Here is a 20,222-nt window from a genome sequence, read left to right on the forward strand (position 1 = left end):
TCCTCACCTCTGGTAATGTCAGTCCCATGCAATCGCTTTGTTTCAGTCTGGACAGAGTCCAGGTGAGGGACTGGCTGGTGCTTGATGTGATCCTGACCATGCCCCATGCCCAGCTCTCTCAGAGGGCAACTCCTGTTCTGCCTTATAAACTGTGTGAAAAGTTGATCTTGGCTGTCCTTTTAGAATGCTACATACACGTATGCGCACACACTCAAACACACACACTCACAAACACACACACACAATGGTCATGGATGGGTACCCTTGAAGCCCTCTGGAGTATAATTTTCCTGGGAGCCAGGGATATATTGTGTACAACAGCTTAATAAACTGTCAGTAAAAGACTGGTATAGGACATGGATCTGATAGGAGGGAAGGCAGGGACACCACAGTGGGATTCATGGTAAGGTCATTCAGATTAATCTGCCAATGAAAACCTGCTGGTGAGACTTTTGCCATTTTGCCTTGACCCCAAGGGAGCCCTCAGAGGCACATCACAAGCCCATTGATTGTGCAACCACATTACAGCAAAACACTTTCTACAAGGACAGCTAACCTGTTTCAGGATCAAATGAAGACATAGTAAAGTGTACACACGCACAGATACACATTTCCCATTGTTAGGCCGCCTATGCTTTTTAAATCAGACAAAGGAAAATAGTCATTAACTTTTAAGAGGTTCAAATTGGGCCCTGGCAGGGAAGCCTGAACTTAAGTAATACTGACGTGGAGGCATGGTGTAAAGGTTTGTTGCCAAACCTATTGTCATGCCTGCAAGAGAAGCAAGCTGAGGTTTCAAGGGGGGAAATGAACAGTCTAACATGAGGTCCTCTGTTGGCAGTCAAGAGCTACTTAAACCTGTAGACCTGCTTCAACCAGTCCACTGAGCTTAGAGACAATGTCCACACAGCACAGTCGATGGAATCATGAACTAGCTGGCCACTGTGGTGTGCTCAAGCTAAATTAGAATAATCACTTACTATGGAGACTTTCTGCCCAGAGCTGAGAGTGATGTTAATGAATAACCGTGTTGCTGAAACCTCAATGTCAAAACCTCCCATTCTTCTATCAATTTTGTATGTTTTTATTTTTAAATGTAACCTTTATTTAACTAGGCAAATCAGTTAAGAACAAATTCTTATTTACAATGACGACCTACACCGGCAGGGCAATTCCACAACAACTGAATTATGATGAGACTCTGAATTTTCACTGTAAAATGTATGCCAAACAAAAACCATTGACATAAAAGTTTAACAAACCATACACCTCTATGCGCAATGACTACTTGCTGAAAGATCTCTGCGTAATTCCGTTATCATGGAATTGTCCCTTTAGCCTACTATAGAATAAAGATGATTGTGCCATTCTAGGTCATGCTTACATTTCAGAATGGGAAACAAGACCAATATTAAATTGAACCTATTTTATTCATAAGTGAAGTCTTATTTTAGACATAGGTTACCCACCTTTACAAACTCCTATATCAGGGAGCGTTACAGCTCCCGTTTGGTTGACCGCCGCGCAGGTTAGTCCCAAGGCGCAGTAGCCCAGTGCCCAGTCCTGGCCGGCGCACGGCTCCCACTCCATCCGGGTACACTGATCGCAGCATCCGCACGGGTCCCTGGCCAGAGTCCGACCGCTCTCGCAGGCTTTCGGCGGACACGTCCGGAGATCACATGGCGTACATTCATGAGACATCAACACACGCACCAGAATTGAAAAATTCAAGAACGCGACCAAACACTTCCTGAACATATTTCAAATATGATGATGAGCCCAAGATCGGTAGCCTATGTTAAAAATGTAGGTCTAAGCAAACTATTTCCTTCTGTAAGTAAATCGCCAAATTAACTCCGCGAGGTCCGTTAGATGTAATTCCAGAAGTTATAACGTTACGGTTAAAATGGAATGAGAAAAACTGTTGGTGCCCGCGCTGTCAGTGCCTTTACATTAGCCTAGGCAGCATGCTGCCCGAGAATAGGCTACCTCGGAAAGTGCACGGAAAAGTGCACGGATGCTCCTGGTTTGGTCTCTCCGGTAGGCTGGTTTACCTTTTACTGTCAATGGGCTATCCTCAGAAAAAATGATTCAATGCCTACTGTAGGTAGGTGCACTTTCATTGTTGTTTCAAGTAAAATAATAGCTGCGTCCTACGACAACCACATAGTGTGAGTCTTCTGCGTTTGGAGAGGAGTGAGGATGCCCTAACACCGAAACATTGGGATGCAATATGAGACCCAAATTGACATTACAGGCATAGACATTAGCTGCACCCATTCCTCTTGACTGACATGTACGCCCAGCCTGGTGTACGCCATCCAATCACAAGTAGCGAACGGAGGGAGGATTTGAATTGAGATATCCTCTAATCGTTCTGCTGGTCCTCTCATTTTGTTGCGCAATAGGTAGCGTATTCGAAATAACCTTGACATTCCGTTGAACGAAATGTTCTTTCCGCTTTTACTTTTCATTTATACATTTATTTTAGTGACAAATTAATAGTTACAAAAATGTATCACATTTTCATTTCAGAAAAACAAGCTATTTTCTATTTCAATTCAACTGTTGATTATGGTCAGCCTACATGCTCATTGTAACTGATTCTGAAATATCAAATAGATTTTTACATTTGTATGCAATTCAACATATAAACTATTGATCAATCAGTAGGCTGCACACTAGGGCATCTCAAGAAGGAAGCCCGTAACTTAAACTGGTGTAGCATTTAGATGTGATCTCAGTCAAACATAAACATAACAACATGCTGGGCACATTGCTTCATTTCTGGAATATAATTTCCTTAGTTGCGCACTGGACATCATTCAATACCAATAATTCCAGTTAATGGCCAATGTCAAAGCATCATCTGCCTATCCAATAGCCCTTGACCACTTCAGAGAGCTGTTAAGCAAGGTGCAGCCACATCTTGAGTTTTCCCTGCCTGAAAGACAGTGCAGTGACCCGTGGAGACCTCTAGCAGTGGTGCCAATGACCAGCGGACACCAGGGTCAGGTGTATATGAGGTAGGTCATATTGTGTCGTTCACAATACTGTTTACAAAGTACAACATCCCCTGTTAGCTGTTTAACCTGCCAGAGTTAAGACATGTACTGGATGTTGGCTACAGGCCCTAGTGATGTGTATTGTCTTGAGATGTTCAGTATGACTTAGCTACTGTTAAAGATAACTCCTTAAGACTGGACATTCTGTGCTTTTGAAACATGGTGGGTCTCTCTTAGAGGGTCCACTGCTGCAGCTCAAAGTGTGGTTCCTGATGGCCGCTGGAGACCCCAGCTCCATGTCAGACAGTCAGGGTCATGGACTCAGACCTACTCTCACTGAGGACAGGCAACTTTCAGATAGGCTATCAGTTGTTTTTAATTGACATTATTACAACGACACACCAGATATTGGGCCAGAAAAGTTATCGTAACACACAATATTTCCACATTTGTTTATGTTCCTTGTAAGGAAAGCACCAAAGATGATTGAATATTTTTCAGCTCACTGTCACTCCAGGAAAGCATCTGTTTTGTGTATACAGTATGTCTCCCTGCTTATGGTCATGATCAGAAAACAGTGCTACTCACTAAAACTCAACAAGTGTTGAGAGATAATCTACTGTGGATTGATACTGGATTTGGTTAAAGTATAAACGAGTCCTTGTGTACACATTTGTTCATTTTCAAGGTAAGATGTTCATACCAGTAGCATTTCTATTAAAGAGTTGGTTACAGCATGTCATTATGTTGTCATTAACAGTGATTTATGTATTATCATTCAGTAAACAAAGATGAAGCTATGGTTTCAGTCATGTAGCTTCCTCTGTCTGGCATTCTATATTGTTTAGTTCCCATAAAAACTCATGCTTACCAAATCTTTGTCATCAGGCACTATCACTCCTAGATTAATACATTTGCTTCAGACAGTGTGTGTATGTGTGTAGCCTAATAACGGACTCAAACTAGCCAAAGGTCTCCAAGTGCAGAGTGCAGGACGTCAGTATGTAGTCCTACAGTGAATAAATGACTAAAAGAAAAAAGAAAAGAAAAGGAAATTGACTTACAAACAAGTCTTAATTGAATATACTTTTTCAAGAATAACAGGCTAAGTATAAATGCTTAAAGCGGCATGGCACAGCACAGCAGCATGTGCATCAGGACAACAGCCCCCTATGCTCCACAGCCGATAGCAGATTGCTATAATCCAAAATGCAATCACCTATCACTTCTCTTCTCAATGACATCACACCAGTGGTGTAAAGTATTTAAGTAAAAATATTTTAAAGTACTAATTCAATCTTTTTGGGGGGTATCTGTACTTTACTTCACTATTTATATTTTTGACAACTTTTACTTTTACTTCACTACATTCCAAAAGAAAATAATATACTTTTTACTCCATACATTATATAGAATGGCGCCGGAGGGGATGGCTGCTGTTTTACGTTCTCCAAACCAGTTTTTTTCGCTTAGATAATACATAGATAATATACAGTTAGCAGGGTTTTCCGTGCATCGACAAGACAAAACAACTACCTCCGGTAAGACGAGGGGTGGTGGTCTGTGTCAATTTGTCAGTAACAGCTGGTGCGTGAAATCTAATATGAAAGAAGTCTCTAGGTTTTGTTTGCCTGAGGTAGAGTACCTCATGATAAGCTGTAGACCACACTATTTACCAAGAGTTTTCATCTATATTTTTCGTAGCTGTCTATTTACCACCACAAACCGATGCTGGCACTAAGACCGCACTCAACGAGCTGTATAAGGCCATAAGCAAACAAGAAAATGCTCATCCAGAGGCATCACTCCTAGTGGCCGGGGACTTTAATGCAGGAAGACTTAAATCCGTTTTACCTCATTTCTACCAGCATGTCACATGTGCAACGAGAGGGAAAAAACTGTAGACCACATTTACTCCACACACAGAGACGCGTACAAAGCTCTCCCTCGCCCTCCATTTGGGAAATCTGACCATAATTCTATCCTCCTGATTCCTGCTTACAAGCAAAAACTAAAGTAAGAAGTACCAGTGACTCGCTCAGTACGGAAGTGGCCAGATGACGCAGATGCTAAGCTACAGGACTGTTTGCTAGCCCAGACAGGAATATATTCCGAGATTCATCATATGGCATTTAGGAGTATACCATATCAGTCACTGGTTTCATCAATAAGTGCATTGATGATGTCGTCCCCACAGAGACCGTACATATGTAGCGGGTCTTATATGCACCACAGGAGAACCAAGAAATGAAGAGCGACCCCACGGCTGTCTTTTAGGCTTTTATGTTGATCTGCAATAGTATTGTGAAAAGACAGGACAGGAACACATCAGTCTCCAATGCACCATCTGACAAGTTGTTCTTTCTCTCTCAGTGTTTTCTCGGACTCAGAAGAACGGGAGCTACGGGTAGTACCAGGGTGTTAGTAGGTGACGCAAGCACCCAGATCAAATAAAATAAATTCAATGAAACAAAACCCGAAGATGTTAACATCATTCAGCTACTGTAGCTGCCTACCTAACATCAACAGGCAGCACCAGTAGCGCAACAATTAAAAATAGACACCAAAAGTAAAGTTCCTGGCGATCATAGAAATCTGACTGAACTTGGAATATTCCTGTTCGTGGACTTTGGCCACTGACCCTCAACCTGGTTGTTCTGTTCTGCGTTGTGTACTATTCTAATCATTTGAAGTTTGATGGAATAACTATTTTAACTCTACTACACATACATACCCCAACCAGAAGCCATGGATTAGTAACATCTGCACTGAGCTAAAGGGTAGAGCTGGTACTTTCAAGGAGCGAAACAGTAATCCGCTATGCCCCCCGACGAACCATCAAACAGGCAAAGTGTCAATACAGGACTAAGATTGAATCCTACTACACTGGCTCTGATGCTCGTCGGATGTGGAGGGCCTTGCCAACTACTACGGGCTACAAAGAAAAGCCCAACCATGACCTGCCCAGTGACACGAGACTACCAGACGAGTTAAATTACTTCTATGCGCTCTCCGAGGCAAGCAACACTGGAGCATGCATGAAAGCGCAAGCTTTACCGGACGACTGAGTGATCACACTTTCCCTAGCCAATGTGAGTAAGACCTTTAAACAGGTCAACATTCACAAGGCCACAGGGCCAGACGGATTACCAGGACGTGTACTCAGAACATGTGCTCACCAACTACCAAGTGTCTTCACTGACATTTTCAACCTGTCCCTGACCAAGTCTGTAATACCAACATGTCTCAAGCAGACCACCATAGTCCTTTTGCCCAAGAATGCCAAGGTAACCTGCCTAAATGACTACCGTCCCGTAGCACTCACATCTCTAGCCATGAAGTGCAATAAAAGGCTGTTCATGGCTCACATCAACACCATCATCACAGAAACCGTCTTAAGGATCCACACCTTTTTTTCAATTTTCGCCTAAAATAACATACCCAAATCTAACTGCCTGTAGCTCAGGCCCTGAAGCAAGGATATGCATATTTTTGGTACCATTTGAATGGAAACACTTTGAAGTTTGTGGAAATGTGAATGCTATGTAGGAGAATATAACACAATAGATCTGGTAAAAGATAATACAAAGAAAAAAACAACCCTTCTTTTGCATTTTTTTGTAACATTATCTTTGAAATGCAAGAGAAATGCCATAATGTATTATTCCAGCCCAGGTGCAATTTAGATTTTGGCAGTGTATGTGCAAAGTTTTAGACTGATTCAATGAACCATTGCATTTCTGTTAATAATTTTGTATCAAGACTGCCCAAATGTGCCTAATTTGTTTATTAATAACTTTTCATGTTCAAAATTGTGCACTCTCCTCAAACAATAGCACGGTATTCTTTCACTGTAATAGCTACTGTAAATTGGACAGTGCAGTTAGATTAACAAGAATTTAAGCTTTCTGCCAATATCAGATATGTCTATGTCCAGGGAAATGTTCTTGTTACTTACAACCTCATGCTATGTTAGCTCAACCGTCCCATGGAAGGGACACCAATCCCGAAGAAGTTTTAATTAACACATTTTAATTCGCATACCGCCCCAACAGATCCACAGGTGAATCAATCTCGATTGCACTCCAAAATGCCATTTCCCCCCTGGGACTAAAGGAATAGCAACTTGAGAATGCTATTCATTGACCACAGCTTAGCATTCAACACCATAGTGCCCTCAAAGCTCATCACTAAGGTAAGGACCCTGGGACTAAACACCTCCCTCTGCAACTGGATCCTGGACTTCCTGGTGGGCCGCCACCAGGTGGTAAGGGTAGGCAACAACACATCTACAACTCTGATCCTTAACACGGGGGCTCCTCAGGGATGCGTGCTCAGTCCCCTCCTGTACTCCCTGTTCATCCACAACTGCATGACCAAACACGTCTCCAACACCATCATTAAGTTTGCTGATGACAGGACGGTTGTAGGCCTGATCACCAACGATGATGAGACAGCCTATAGGCAGGAGGTCAGAGACCTGGCAGTGTGGTGCCAGGACAACAACCTCTCTCTCAACGTGAGTGAGACAATGAAGCTGATCGTGGACTACAGGAAAATGAGGGCCGAGCACGCCCCCATTTACATCGACGGGGCTGTAGTGGAGCTGGTCAAGAGCTTCAAGTTCCTTGGTGTCCACATCACCAACAAACTATCATCGTCCAAACACATCAAGACAGTCATGAAGAAGGCACGATAACGCCTATTCCCCCTCAGGAGACTGAAAAGATTTGTCGTGGGTCCTCAGATCCTCAAAAAGTTATACAGTTGCACCATCGAGATCATCCTGACTGTTTGCATCACTGCTTGGTATGGCAACTGCTCTGCATCCGACTGCAAGGCGCTGCAGAGGGTAGTGCGTACGGCCCAGTACATCACCGGGGCCAAGCTTCCTGCCATCCAGGACCTCTATACCAGGCGGTGTCAAAGACTCCAGCCACCCTAGTCATAGACTGTTCTACCGCACAGCAAGTGGTACCGGAGTGGCAAGTCTAGGTCCAAAAGACTCCTTAACAGCTTTTACCCCCAAGCCATAAGACTGCTGAACAGTTAATCAAATAGCTACCCGGACTATTTGCATTGACCCCCCTTTTTTTACGCCGCTGCTACATGCTGTTTATTATCTATGCATAGTCACTTTACCCCCACCTACATGTACAAATTACCTCAACTAACCTGTACACCCGCACATTGACTCGGTACCAGTACCCCCTGTATATAGCCTTGTTATTGTTATTTTATTGTGTTACTTTTTTAATTTTTTTACTTTAGTTTATTTAGTAAATATTTTCTTAACTTTTATGTTTCTTAAAATTGCATTATTGGTTAAGGGCTTGTAAGTAAGAATTTCACAGTAAGGTGAATACCTGTTGTATTCGGCGTATGTGACAAATACAACTTGATTTGATTTGATTTTCCCTGACACCCAAAAGTACTCGTTCGTTACGTTTTGAATGCTTAGCAGGACAGGAAAATGGTCAAATTCACGTTCTTATCAAGAGAACATCCCTGGTCATCCCTACTGCCTCTGATCCGGCCCACTCACTAAACACAAATGCTTCATTTGTAAATTATGCCTGAGTGTTGGCTATCCCTGGCTATCTGTAAAAAAAACTTTTGATTTTAAGATGTATATCCCATATCTTCACAAAATGAAAAGCTCTCTCTATCACAACTCTTGCTCGCAGACACACATGCACTCTGGCATTTGCAACCATTTGCCTTTTTCACTCACTTAACTTCACACTTTTCTAAACACAAAAACACACACCCCACCTTCCATTACAATATACCGCACATAACCACATACTGTGCCTTCTATGTCATCTATTTGCTGTGTTTTTATCCCTACCATGTTGATTCCTACCTAATTTGGGGCTTTTTAGTACTTTTATGTTCTAGTTGCTTATATTTGAAGATGTATTATTTCAATATGCTTTCTTCTAAAATTGTGTAAGTGCTTCAGAACCAGGAAGTATTAACTGTGAGTTTGAAATGGACGGTAATGGTTGCAGTCCACATTACCAGTATGTGTGTAGGTGTTTAATGTTAGGTGTGAGTGCAAGTGGGTTGAAAAGGTAAAAATGGTTAGGCTGTGTTTGTTAACCTGTGTGTTTGTTTCCTTGCAGATTAGGAAGATGTGGAAAACAAGCCTAGGAGAGGGTGGAGTAATAGTCATTATCTGGCCTATACATGTTTAACACCTTCTACTACACATAGTACATTATAAGGCTTGTTATAAACATGAATAACAGACAGACACATTGAGAGGGTTGCCGTAGAGGTGAGTGACAATATAAAGGAAACATTGAAGCAACAGTCTACTCTCATACCACATGATATTATTCAAACAGTAAACATCCAATAACACCTCCTTCATGTGCAACATCTGCTGTGGGCAACAGGTTCTAACACAAACATTGCATCCAAGAAACCAGCCTCCAACACGCATAATCAGCTCTCGCTAGACAACCCGGCTCGTCTCCCTAACACTCCTTCCTTCCTCCCTCCATCCCTCCTTACAGATCCTTTCAAACAGACCAACCGCTGGTTGCTGGTCGCCCGCCTCTCTCCAACGACAGATCGGAGGCAGAGGTTAGTTTCCATTAACTCGTAAAGATCTAGCCCCCCAAGAGATGCAATGACCTATTTGCTCATGATCAGCTTTTAACCAGGGCCAGCTGGCCACTCGCAAAGTCCACTCATCTTTCTCTTTCGTCCAGCAGAGTTTGCTTTGGCAGGGTGGAGGGACACCAGAGCTAAGGCAACACTTCTCCCTCCTCTCTCTCTCTCTCTCTCTCTCTCTCTCTCTCTCTCTCTCTCTCTCTCTCTCTCTCTCTACTAATCAGATCTGGCTTTGTCTAGAACAACAGCACAGAGCCCACATCATATCTCCTGGAAGAGAAAGCCAGGGAAGGCTGAGGTATGTTAAGAGCAAATCATTAGGCGTCATTTGTCTGTCAGAACCTCAGTGAGAGTGTGACTTCAGAGTTCACTCTCATTATACCCTAACCCTGACATCATGGCCAGTTGGCCTCAGGCTGATTCCAGGACAACAAGGATTTGGATGCCTACTGAAAACCTTTGCTGTCTCTGACCTCAAGCACCTCATTTTTGCTGCCGTTTTACCGGGTCCTAAACAATTGTGTTATTGTGTGTGTTTTTTTGCATAATTTGTAACTTATTTTGTACATAATGTTTCTGACACCATCTCTTATGACTGAAAAGAGCTTCTATCAGGACAGTGATTACTCACCTCGTACTGGACGAAGATTTTTTCTTTAACGAGTCAGACGCAAAGGATTTACTTCAGACACCCGGCAAGATCAGCTGCCTCCGGTAAGACAAGAAGGTGGTGGTCTCTGTCTATTTGTAAATAACAGCTGGTGCATGAAATCTAATATTAAGGAAGTCTCAAGGTTTTGCTCACCTGAGGTAGAGTATCTCATGATAAGCTGTAGACCACACTATTTACCAAGAGAGTTTTCATCTATATTTTTCGTAGCTGTCTATTTACCACCACAAACCGATCTTGGCACTAAGACGGCACTCAACGAGCTGCATAAGGCCATAAGCAAACAAGAAAATGCTCATCCAGAGGCGGCGCTCCTAGTGGCCGGGGACTTTAATGCAGGGAAACTTAAATCCGTTTAATGCAGGGAATCTTAAATAATTTCGACCAGCATGTTAAATGTGCAACCAGAGGGTTAAAAACTCTAGACCACATTTACTCCACACACAGAGACGCGTACAATGCTCTCCCTCGCCCTCCATTTAGCAAATCTGACCATAATTCTATCCTCCTGATTCCTGCTTACAAGCAAAAACTAAAGTAAGAAGTTCCAGTGACTCGCTCAGTACAAAAGTGGCCAGATGACGCAGATGCTAAGCTACAGGACTGTTTGCTAGCCCAGACAGGAATATATTCTGGGATTCATCCGATGGCATTGAGTAGTATACGACATCAGTCACTGGCTTCATCAATAAGTGCATCGATGACGTCGTCCCCACAGTGACCGTTCATACATACCCCAACCAGAAGCCATGGATTACAAGTAACATCCGCACTGAGCTAAAGGGTAGAGCTGCCGCTTTCAAGGAGCGAGACAGTAATCCGCTATGCCTTCGGACGAACCATCAAACAGACAAAGCGTCAATACAGGACTAAGATTGAGTCCTACTACACCGGCTCCGACGCTCGTCAGGTGTGGCAAGGCTTGCAAACGATTACGGACTACAAAGGGCAGCACAGCCGCGAGCTGCCCAGTGACACAAGACTACCAGATGAGATAAAGGAATTCTATGCTCGCTTTGAGGCAAGCAACACTGAAGCATGCATGAGAGCATCATCTGTTCCGGATGACTGGGTGATCACACTCTCCGTAGCCGATGTGAGTAAGACCTTTAAACAGGTCAACACTCACAAGGCCGCAGGGCCAAACGGATTACCAGGACGTGTACTCCGAGCTTGCGCTGACCAACTGGCAAATGTCTTCCCTGACATTTCAACCTGTTCCTGACCGAGTCTGTAATACCAACATGTTTCAAGCAGACCACCACAGTCCCTGTGCCCAAGAACACCAAGGTAACCTGCCTAAATCAACACCATTATCCCAGAAACCCTAGACCCACTGCAATTTTGTATACCGCCCCAACAGATCCACAGATGATGCCCTCTCTACTGCACTCCACACTGCCCTTTCCCACCTGGATAAAAGGAACACCTATGTGAGAATGCTATTCATTGACTACAGCTTAGCGTTCAACACCATAGTGTCCTTAAAGCTTATCACTAAGAATAGGACCTTGGGACTAAACACCTCCCTCTGCAACTGGATCCTGGACTTCCTGACAGGCCGCCCCGAGGTGTTAAGGGTAGGTAACAACACATCTGCTACGCTGACCCTCCCATAGAGTGGATCAGGCTGTTGATTGTGGCCTGTGGAATGTTGTCCCATTCCTCTTCAATGACTGTGCGAAGTTGTTGGATATTGTCTCGAACTGGAACACACTGTCGTACATGTTGATCCAGAGCATCCCAAACATACTCAATTGGTGACATGTCTGGTGAGTATTCCGGCCATGGAAGAACTGCCACATTTTCAGCTTGCAGGAATTGTGTACAGATCCTTGCGACATGGGGCCATGCATTATCATGCTGAAACATGAGGTGATGGATGCAGATGAATAGCACTACAATGGGCCTCAGGATCTCGCATGATGCCATCTGCCCGGTACAGTTGAAACCGGTATACATTCGTGAAGAGCACACAGATGAGCTTTCCTGAGACAGTTTCTGACAATTTGTGCAGAAATACTTTGGTTGTGCAAACCCACAGTTTCATCAGGTGTCTGGGTGGCTGGCTGGTCTTAGCTGGTTGTGGAGGTCCTGGGCTGGAGTGGTTACACATGGTCTGCGGTTGTGAGGCTGGTTGGACGTACTGCCAAATTCTCCCCAAAGATTTGGGAGCTGGCTTATGGTAGATAAATTAACATTAAATTCAGCTCTGGTCGACATTCCTGCAGTATGCATGCCAATTGCATGCTCCCTCAAAACTTGAGACATCTTTGGCATTGTGTGACAAAACTGCACAAAACTGGCCTTTTATTGTCCCCAGCACAAGGTGCACCTGTGTAATGATCCTGCTGTTTAATCAGCTTCTTGATATGCCACACCTGTCAGGTGGATGGATTATCTTGGCAAAGGAGAAATGATCACTAACAGGGATGTGAGCAAATTTGTTCCCAAAATTTCAGGTATCTTTTATTTCAACTCATGAAACATGGAACCAACACTTTACATGTTGCGTTCATATTTTGCTTAGTATACATAGAACCCAAAAGAGTTCTACCAGGAACCAAAAATAGTTATGCTATGGGGACAGCCGAAGAACCCTTTTGGAACCCTTTTTTCTAAGAGTGTAGTGAGTAGATGTACGTGTCTGTGTGTGTTAATACCAGGGCAGGGAGCAGAGAGCAGGGCGGGTTACCAAACATTCTCAGGTCCTGAATGGGTGTAGTGTGCTGGTGGACTGACTCAGGGGCACTGCTGCTGTGACTAACTCACCCAACCTCCAGCGTGTCCATGAGGTCAGCTCCCTGACTCCAGGGTGCGGACACGGTCCCTGGTGGTCGGCTTGTCATCCCCTACATGAGGAGGCCTACAGTACAGCTGGAAGGGGTTATTAGGGTGGGGGGTATCAGGCCTGAGTGTGGGGGTCTACCTCTGTCTCTGCCTGCCCCTCACACTCCCTCCATTGTTATAGCTGTTGGATTTACACCCTGCTGCTGTGGAGGGCTTGGCTGGTGTGTGACTGACTGGCCAGGGCCAGAGGGTGTTTCTGACACATTGGAGGGGCTTCCACAGACCCACAGTACAGGGCCTATGGTGAAACAGCGAGCCCCCTCCATGGCCACAGCTTACAGGGCTATACAGTGGCTATGTGTTACAGCTTATGTATTGAGTGTGTATGGAGTGGACAGTGTGGGGCACACCTTATTACAGGCCTGAGGATGTGTTTCAGGGGTTTTACTGTAAGGACGGACATATGGGACACATGCTACGCTTATCAGTGAACTCATGGCGCTGATGTGGGATTTAAGGCCATGGTGATGGCAATGCAAAGTGAGGGTTGAAAGAGTTTTCCTGACACTTATACACTATATATACAAAAGTATGTGAACACCCCTTCAAATTAGTGCATTCGGCTTTTTCAGCCACACCCATTGCTGACAGGTGTATAAAATCGAGCACACAGCCATGCATTCTCCACAGACAAACATTGGCAGTAGAATGGACTGAAGAGCTCAGTGGCTTTCAATGTGGCACCGTCATAAGATGCCACCTTTCCAACAAGTCAGTTCATAACATTTCTGCTATGCTAGAGATGCCCCGGTCATCTGTAAGTGCTGTTATTGTGAAGAGGAAACGTCTAGGAATAACAACGGCTCTGCAGCGAAGTGGTAGGCCACACAAGCTCACAGAACGGGACCACCAATTGGTGAAGCATGCAGCGTGTAAAAATCATCTGTCCTCGGTTACAACAATCCCTATCGAGTTCCAAACTGCCTCTGGAAACAACATCACTACAAGAACTGTTCGTCTGGAGCTTCATGAAATGGGTTTCCATGGCCGAGCAGCCACACAAAAGCTTAAGATCACCATGCGCAATGCCAAGCGTCGGCTGGAGTGAGTAAATCTCGCTGCCATTGGACTCTGGAGCAGTGGAAACGAGTTCGCTGGAGTAATGAATCATGCTTCACCATCTAGCATTTCGACGGGCGAATCTGGCTTTGGAGGATGCAAAGAGACCACTACCTGCCCGAATGCATAGTGCCAATTGTAAAGTTTGGTGGAGGAGGAATGATCTGGGACTGTTTTTCATGGTTCAGGCTAGGCCCCTTAGTTCCAGTGAAAAGAAATCTTAACACTACAGCATACAATGACATTCTAGACGATTCTGTGCATCTAACTTTGTGGCAACAGTTTGGGGAAGGCCCTTTCCTTTTTCAGCATGACAATGCCCTCATGCACAAAGCGAGGTTCATACAGAAATTATTTGTCAAGATCGGTGTGGAAGAACTTGACTGGGTTGCACAGAGCCCTGACCTCAATCTTTTTCTTTCTTTCTTTCTTTCTTTCTTTCTTTCTTTCTTTCTTTCTTTCTTTCTTTCTTTCTTTCTTTCTTTCTTTCTTTCTCTCTCTCTCTCTCTCTCTCGGAGGCTACCTGTCCTGATGACTCCTTGCTGTCCCCAGTCCACCTGGCCGTGCTGCTGCTCCAGTTTCAACTGTTCTGCCTGTGGCTATGGAACCCTGACCTGTTCACCGGACATGCTGCCTGTCCCAGACCTGCTGTTTTGAACTGTCTAGAGACAGAAGGAGCGGTAGAGATGCTCTGAATGATCGGCTATGAAAAGCCAACTGACATTTACTCCTGAGGTGCTGACCTGTTGCACCCTCTGCAACCACTGTGATTATTATTATTTGACACGGCTGGTCATCTATGAACATTTGAACATCTTGGCCATGTTCTGTTATAATCTCCACCCGGCACAGCCAGAAGAGGACTGGCCACCCCTCACAGCCTGGTTCCTCTCTAGGTTTCTTCCTAGGTTCTGGCCTTTCTAGGGAGTTTTTCCTAGCCACCATGCTTCTACACCTGCGTTGCTTGCTGTTTAGGGTTTTAGGCTGGCTTTCTGTACAGCACTTTGTGACATCAGCTGATGTAAGAAGGGCTTTATAAATACATTTGATTGATTGATTGATTGAACCCCATCGAACACCTTTGGGATGAATTGAAACGCTGACTGTGAGCTAGGCCAACATCAGTGCCCGACCTCACTAATGCTCTTGTGGCTGAATGGAAGCAAGTCCCTGGCTATATCAGTCTGCTAATACAGGACTATTAAAGGCCCAGTGCACTACTTTTGTGAGAAAGAAAGAAATCTTGTACTTTTTATAATTCTTATTTTTCAGGGGGTGCTGCTCAGAACCCCTACTTCCCGGGAAGGTTTATTCGCCTGGTCACAGATAGCTGATGTGTTGTGCACTGAAGTCCACAAGCGAAGGGAAAAGGTAAGAGGAGGAGAGCGCGTGGATGCGAGAAGGAATTAAACAATAATCAAAGGGATCATGCTGTTTGTATGGGGCTGCTATGAAAGTGAATTGTGTTTGCATGTGATCAGGGGTGTATTCATTCCACCAATTCTGTTGAAAACGTTTCTTAAACGTAAGCAAATGGAACGAAACAGGGATAAACATACCTGAATTTGCAACTGTTGGACTAATGATTATACCCTACTGTAGGTCAACTAGATGCAGGCAAGAGTGTGCAAGGCCCTACTGAATGTGTCAATTTCTGTCACTTTGATTACTCAAATTTCTCCTGTGCACATACGTCATAACCTCTAAATCATAGGTAGGTTGTAGCAACCTAAACCTATCGATGTTACATTCAGCTGGGTGAATGGAATATGAATGACAGTCATCCAATATGCTGTAATAGAAATAAGGCCTGCTCATTAAAAAAATAATCGTCCTCCCTAATCTTAAAGGGGGGCGGCAGTTAGCCTTGTGGTTAGAGCGTTGGGCCAGTAACCAGAAGATTGCTAGATCGAATTCCTGAGCTGACAAGGTCAAAATCTGTTGTTCTACCCCTGAACAAGGCAGTTAACCCACTCTTCCTAGGCTGTCATTGTAAATAATGATTTGTTCTACCTGACTTGCCTAGTTAAATAAAGATAAAATAAATAAATAGGGCAACTTTCATGTGTATTTGGCACTGAGGCACTGACTGTCGCTGGTGGGGACCCGGTGTCCAAGTACAGGTATCTATGTGTGTGGAAAACATTTCATCACAAGTTAGACATTTAACTTGTTTAGTATAGTCTGTTTGTAACTCCACTCACTACTTGTAGCTGCAAAGCCTGTTTGTTTGTGTTGTTGGTCTTGGCTAGGTTATTGTTCTGGTCGGTAGCACTCACTCATGCAGCTGCTAGCACCGTCATGAAAAGGGGCATGAGGGAAGCCTTACAATATGAAGTGTTTTTAAGTAGTGAGAATGCTCGGTAGCAGGCAATGTTGAAAAATAATCTTTAGACATGTTGGACTTTTCTTCAACATAGTTTTGTAATAGATTTAAACAAGCACACAACAAGAAAATAGTGTTTCAAAAAGGTCAACATTTTGCTGTGAGCCAATGGGGTAACCTACAGTAGGTAACCACAAGTGGTTTTCCCCACTTTTGGGTAGGGCCGCAACGTTCTATCTAATACCGACTGGGACTATATCAGTTAGCATCATTTGAATGAACATTCTACATTACCATGGACATTATTGCATCACAATACCAGGCAGCCATTGCGAGGGTACCCATGAGCAGTAAATCAGGCCTGACCCATGACAATGTGTGAGAGGTAACCCTGTCAATTCTGTTAAACCTTTAAGATAATGGGAATGTTTTAATCCCTGCTTTCTCAGGGGCGTGAAGGGATACAGGAAACATTACTGGGAAACTGACTGGGCATTTAAAAACTTTAAATATTGCATCAAACATTCATTACAACATGAAGCCAGCGTCTTGATGTTTATAAACATTTCAATCAGGATTTCCTTATCATCGAATACTTAAATTACATAAATCCAAGAGGCAAGCTTTGTTTTTCCATCTGCGGTCCATTGGCTGGCATATGAGTGCAGTCCTTACCGCATGGCTTACTTTACTAGGATTTGTCAGAGGCCTGGGTAGAGTTATAATGGCATACACTTGGGCCTTACACCCGTGGTATTGCTGACCTTGACTATTTATTCGAAAAAAGGACCAACAGCATCACTCACACTAATAGAGATGTAGTGACACATAGTGGTTCTGGGTTTGGTGGTTGGCACCTCAGACCTGTTGACTCACCCACTCATGTAGAGTTGGAGTATGGAGTTGGAGAGGGGCCTCAGTGAAGCTTTACTTACAGTTCTGGCTGAGCTCCTCTGGACGTGGACCATGCCTGTGACAGATGGCTTACAAACTTATGACTTACTGCACATTACTGTTAAGATGAAAAATGACCAGTTCATTTTTGTTTTACTCTGGGTGACTCCTTTAATGTCTAGAGAGTTAGGTAAATCAGCCTTTAATTTCCTTGCCCCTTACGTTTGGAATGGTTTACAATACACTTAAACATTTGAGGAATTAGTGGCTTTAGGGCATTTCAGATGGTTGTTTTACTGAGAATGTCTCTGTTTTTTATGACTGTCTTTTGTTTTTTGTGTATTGTTGTGTATAATGATGTGTATTTTATTGTGTATATGGATGTGCAGTGGTGGAAAAAGTACCCAATTGTCACACTTGAGTAAAAGTGAAGATACCTTCATAGAAAATGAATCAGTCACCCAGTAAAATACTACTTTAGTAAAAGTATAAAAGTATAAATCATTTCAAATTCCTTATATTAAGCAAACCAAACAGCACCATTTTCTTGTTTTTTAAAATGTATTTACAGATAGTCGGGCGCACTCCAACACTCATACATAATTTACAAACTAAGCATGTGTTTATTGAGTCCGTCAGATCAGAGGTAATAGGGATGACAGGGATGTTCTCTTGATAAGTGAGTGAATTAGACCATTTTCCAGTCCGGCTAAGCATTCAAAATGTAATGAGTACTTTTGTGTGTCATGGTAAATATATGTAGTAAAAAGTACATAATTTTCTTTAGGAATGTAGTGAAATAAAAGTGATATTAAAGTAAAGTTCAGATACCCCCAAAAACTACTTTAGTTTAGTTTAGTTTAACGAATTTTGCTTAAATACTTTACACCACTGTGAATGTGTTTATTTGTATTTTAATGTTTATTGTGGTGCTATACAGGGCTCACCTGGAAAAGACACCTTGGTCTCAGCATTGACTCCATGTCAAAATAAAGGTTAAATAAAATAAAAAATACTATAAGCTTCTCACCCTCCACTACCACTGGGAAAATATGACCTTGGAGAGGGATGGCCATGAGCTTGTTTGACATTTGTAAGAGGCATACTAGCTCACCCCTGTAATGTTTGAATGGAACTTTAAGTGGGACCTCTCAGAAGCTTAATCTGTAAATCTTTGTGTTGATGGAGAATTCCAAAGTGGATCGGAAACTTAAAAGAAACGTTGTGTCCAATTCCCACAACACCTGCCCATTATAATCTGTCACTTCATATGTGGGATCAGGGACACTATGGAACCAGCATAGCTTGTAGAGGATGCGTTTACATCGTCAGGAGTCAGAACCCAGATAGCCTGCTAGTCTCCCTCCCTGATTGTAAACAGATCTGGAAACCTCTTGCCCTTTGTGAGTGTCCGGCCGGTGGGAGCAGGGCGGGCCCGGCGGGGGGGATCACCCCAGGTAACCATCCCAGGTAACTGAGGCTCTAGATTTATAGTCAGACATCCATCTGGCTCTGGAATGTCAATGCTCCCTGTTTCAGCTGTAAATTCTCCCGTAATTACAGTGTCACAAACTCAAACATTAAGGTGAAACAACCACCTTGCTGGTGGAAAATAATTGTTGCTTAATGTTATTTCTAAGACGTGTACATGCAGTTTGCTGATTTTAATATTTAGAGTTAGGTAGGAAATAATGTTTATTTGACAAGAATATAGAGGAAGAAGCCTTGAGGCTGGAATCTAACATGTTTGTATTATCTTATATAAATCATATGTTTTGATCATGGCCGGCTCCAGGCATAAGTGACATAAGCGGAATGTCATTCACCTTTTAACTTCAGCCTATGAGCATGGCTCACTAAGGCAATTCCACAACACTTGCTGACTAACCTATGGGCTCACTCGTGCAATAATCACTTTCCTTTTCTTCAACCAATGGGCATGAATCTAGGGGAGTATTTATATGTCAACTCAAACCTTGTGTCTCCCACTTGCTGTTTTGCAGCAACAGTCTTCTAATGACCTTCCACCTCTCCACCACCACCAACTGAAGGACCGCCATCGGATCCCCATTCTGCCAGCTGCCCAGCATAGGGGCGGCAGGTAGCCTTGTGGTTAGAGCATTGGACTAGTAACTGAAAGGTTGCAAGATTGAATCCCTGAGCTGACAAGGTAAAAATCTGTCGTTCTGTCCCTGAACAAGGCCGTTAACCCACTGTTCCTAGGCCGTCATTGAAAATAAGAATTTGTTCTTAACTGACTTGCCTAGTTAAATAAATAGGGCAACCTGTCATCTGTATCTGGCACTGAGGAGCATTTCGCAGAGATGAGGCCGACCCCAAACTATTCAAAAAAATTCTCTAAATAAAATATGTTCTAAAATTGCAACATTTTCTCTTCACCCCATTGTAAAATGTGTAGAATTGCAGAACATTTTCTTTTAATCAGCAACATTTTCTCTACACCCAATGTCAGAATGTGTATAATTGCAGGAAATGAACTTTAAAACTATTTTTTTTTCTCTCCGCTGTCAAAATTGGAGACACTAAAATGTTTTGCTGTGAAAGGTGAGAGCGGGGTACTAAAATGTTTTGTCGCTTAGGGCCCCTAAAGGCCCTAAGCCTTTTGCTGTGATAGTCTGTTTAGTGAATGCCAGGAAGTCTCATCACCATTTTTGGTAAATTAACCTGTACTTATTACGCTATGTGGTGCTGCCTCCCAGTGGTATACATAGACATTACCGCTTTCTCAACCACTTTCTGGCTTGTCTCTCACCCATTCATCCATTAGGTTAAA

The 20,222-nt window shown here is 43.4% G+C and overlaps 1 protein-coding gene across 1 annotated transcript in view; it reads right to left on the bottom strand.

The window, feature by feature from the left end:
* Positions 1-2,321, bottom strand: part of LOC115172656 (cysteine-rich motor neuron 1 protein-like) — a 46,711-nt gene extending 44,390 nt beyond the window's left edge. The window contains exon 1 of the mRNA XM_029730315.1: positions 1,470-2,321. Within this exon, the coding sequence (XP_029586175.1) occupies positions 1,470-1,758 (289 nt within the window). The 5' untranslated portion in view covers positions 1,759-2,321. The remainder of the gene's footprint in view (positions 1-1,469) is intronic.
* Positions 2,322-20,222: the final 17,901 nt, after the last annotated feature.

The sequence above is a fragment of the Salmo trutta genome, chromosome 33 (assembly GCF_901001165.1).
Source record: "Salmo trutta chromosome 33, fSalTru1.1, whole genome shotgun sequence".
Taxonomy (NCBI): Eukaryota; Metazoa; Chordata; class Actinopteri; order Salmoniformes; family Salmonidae; genus Salmo; species Salmo trutta.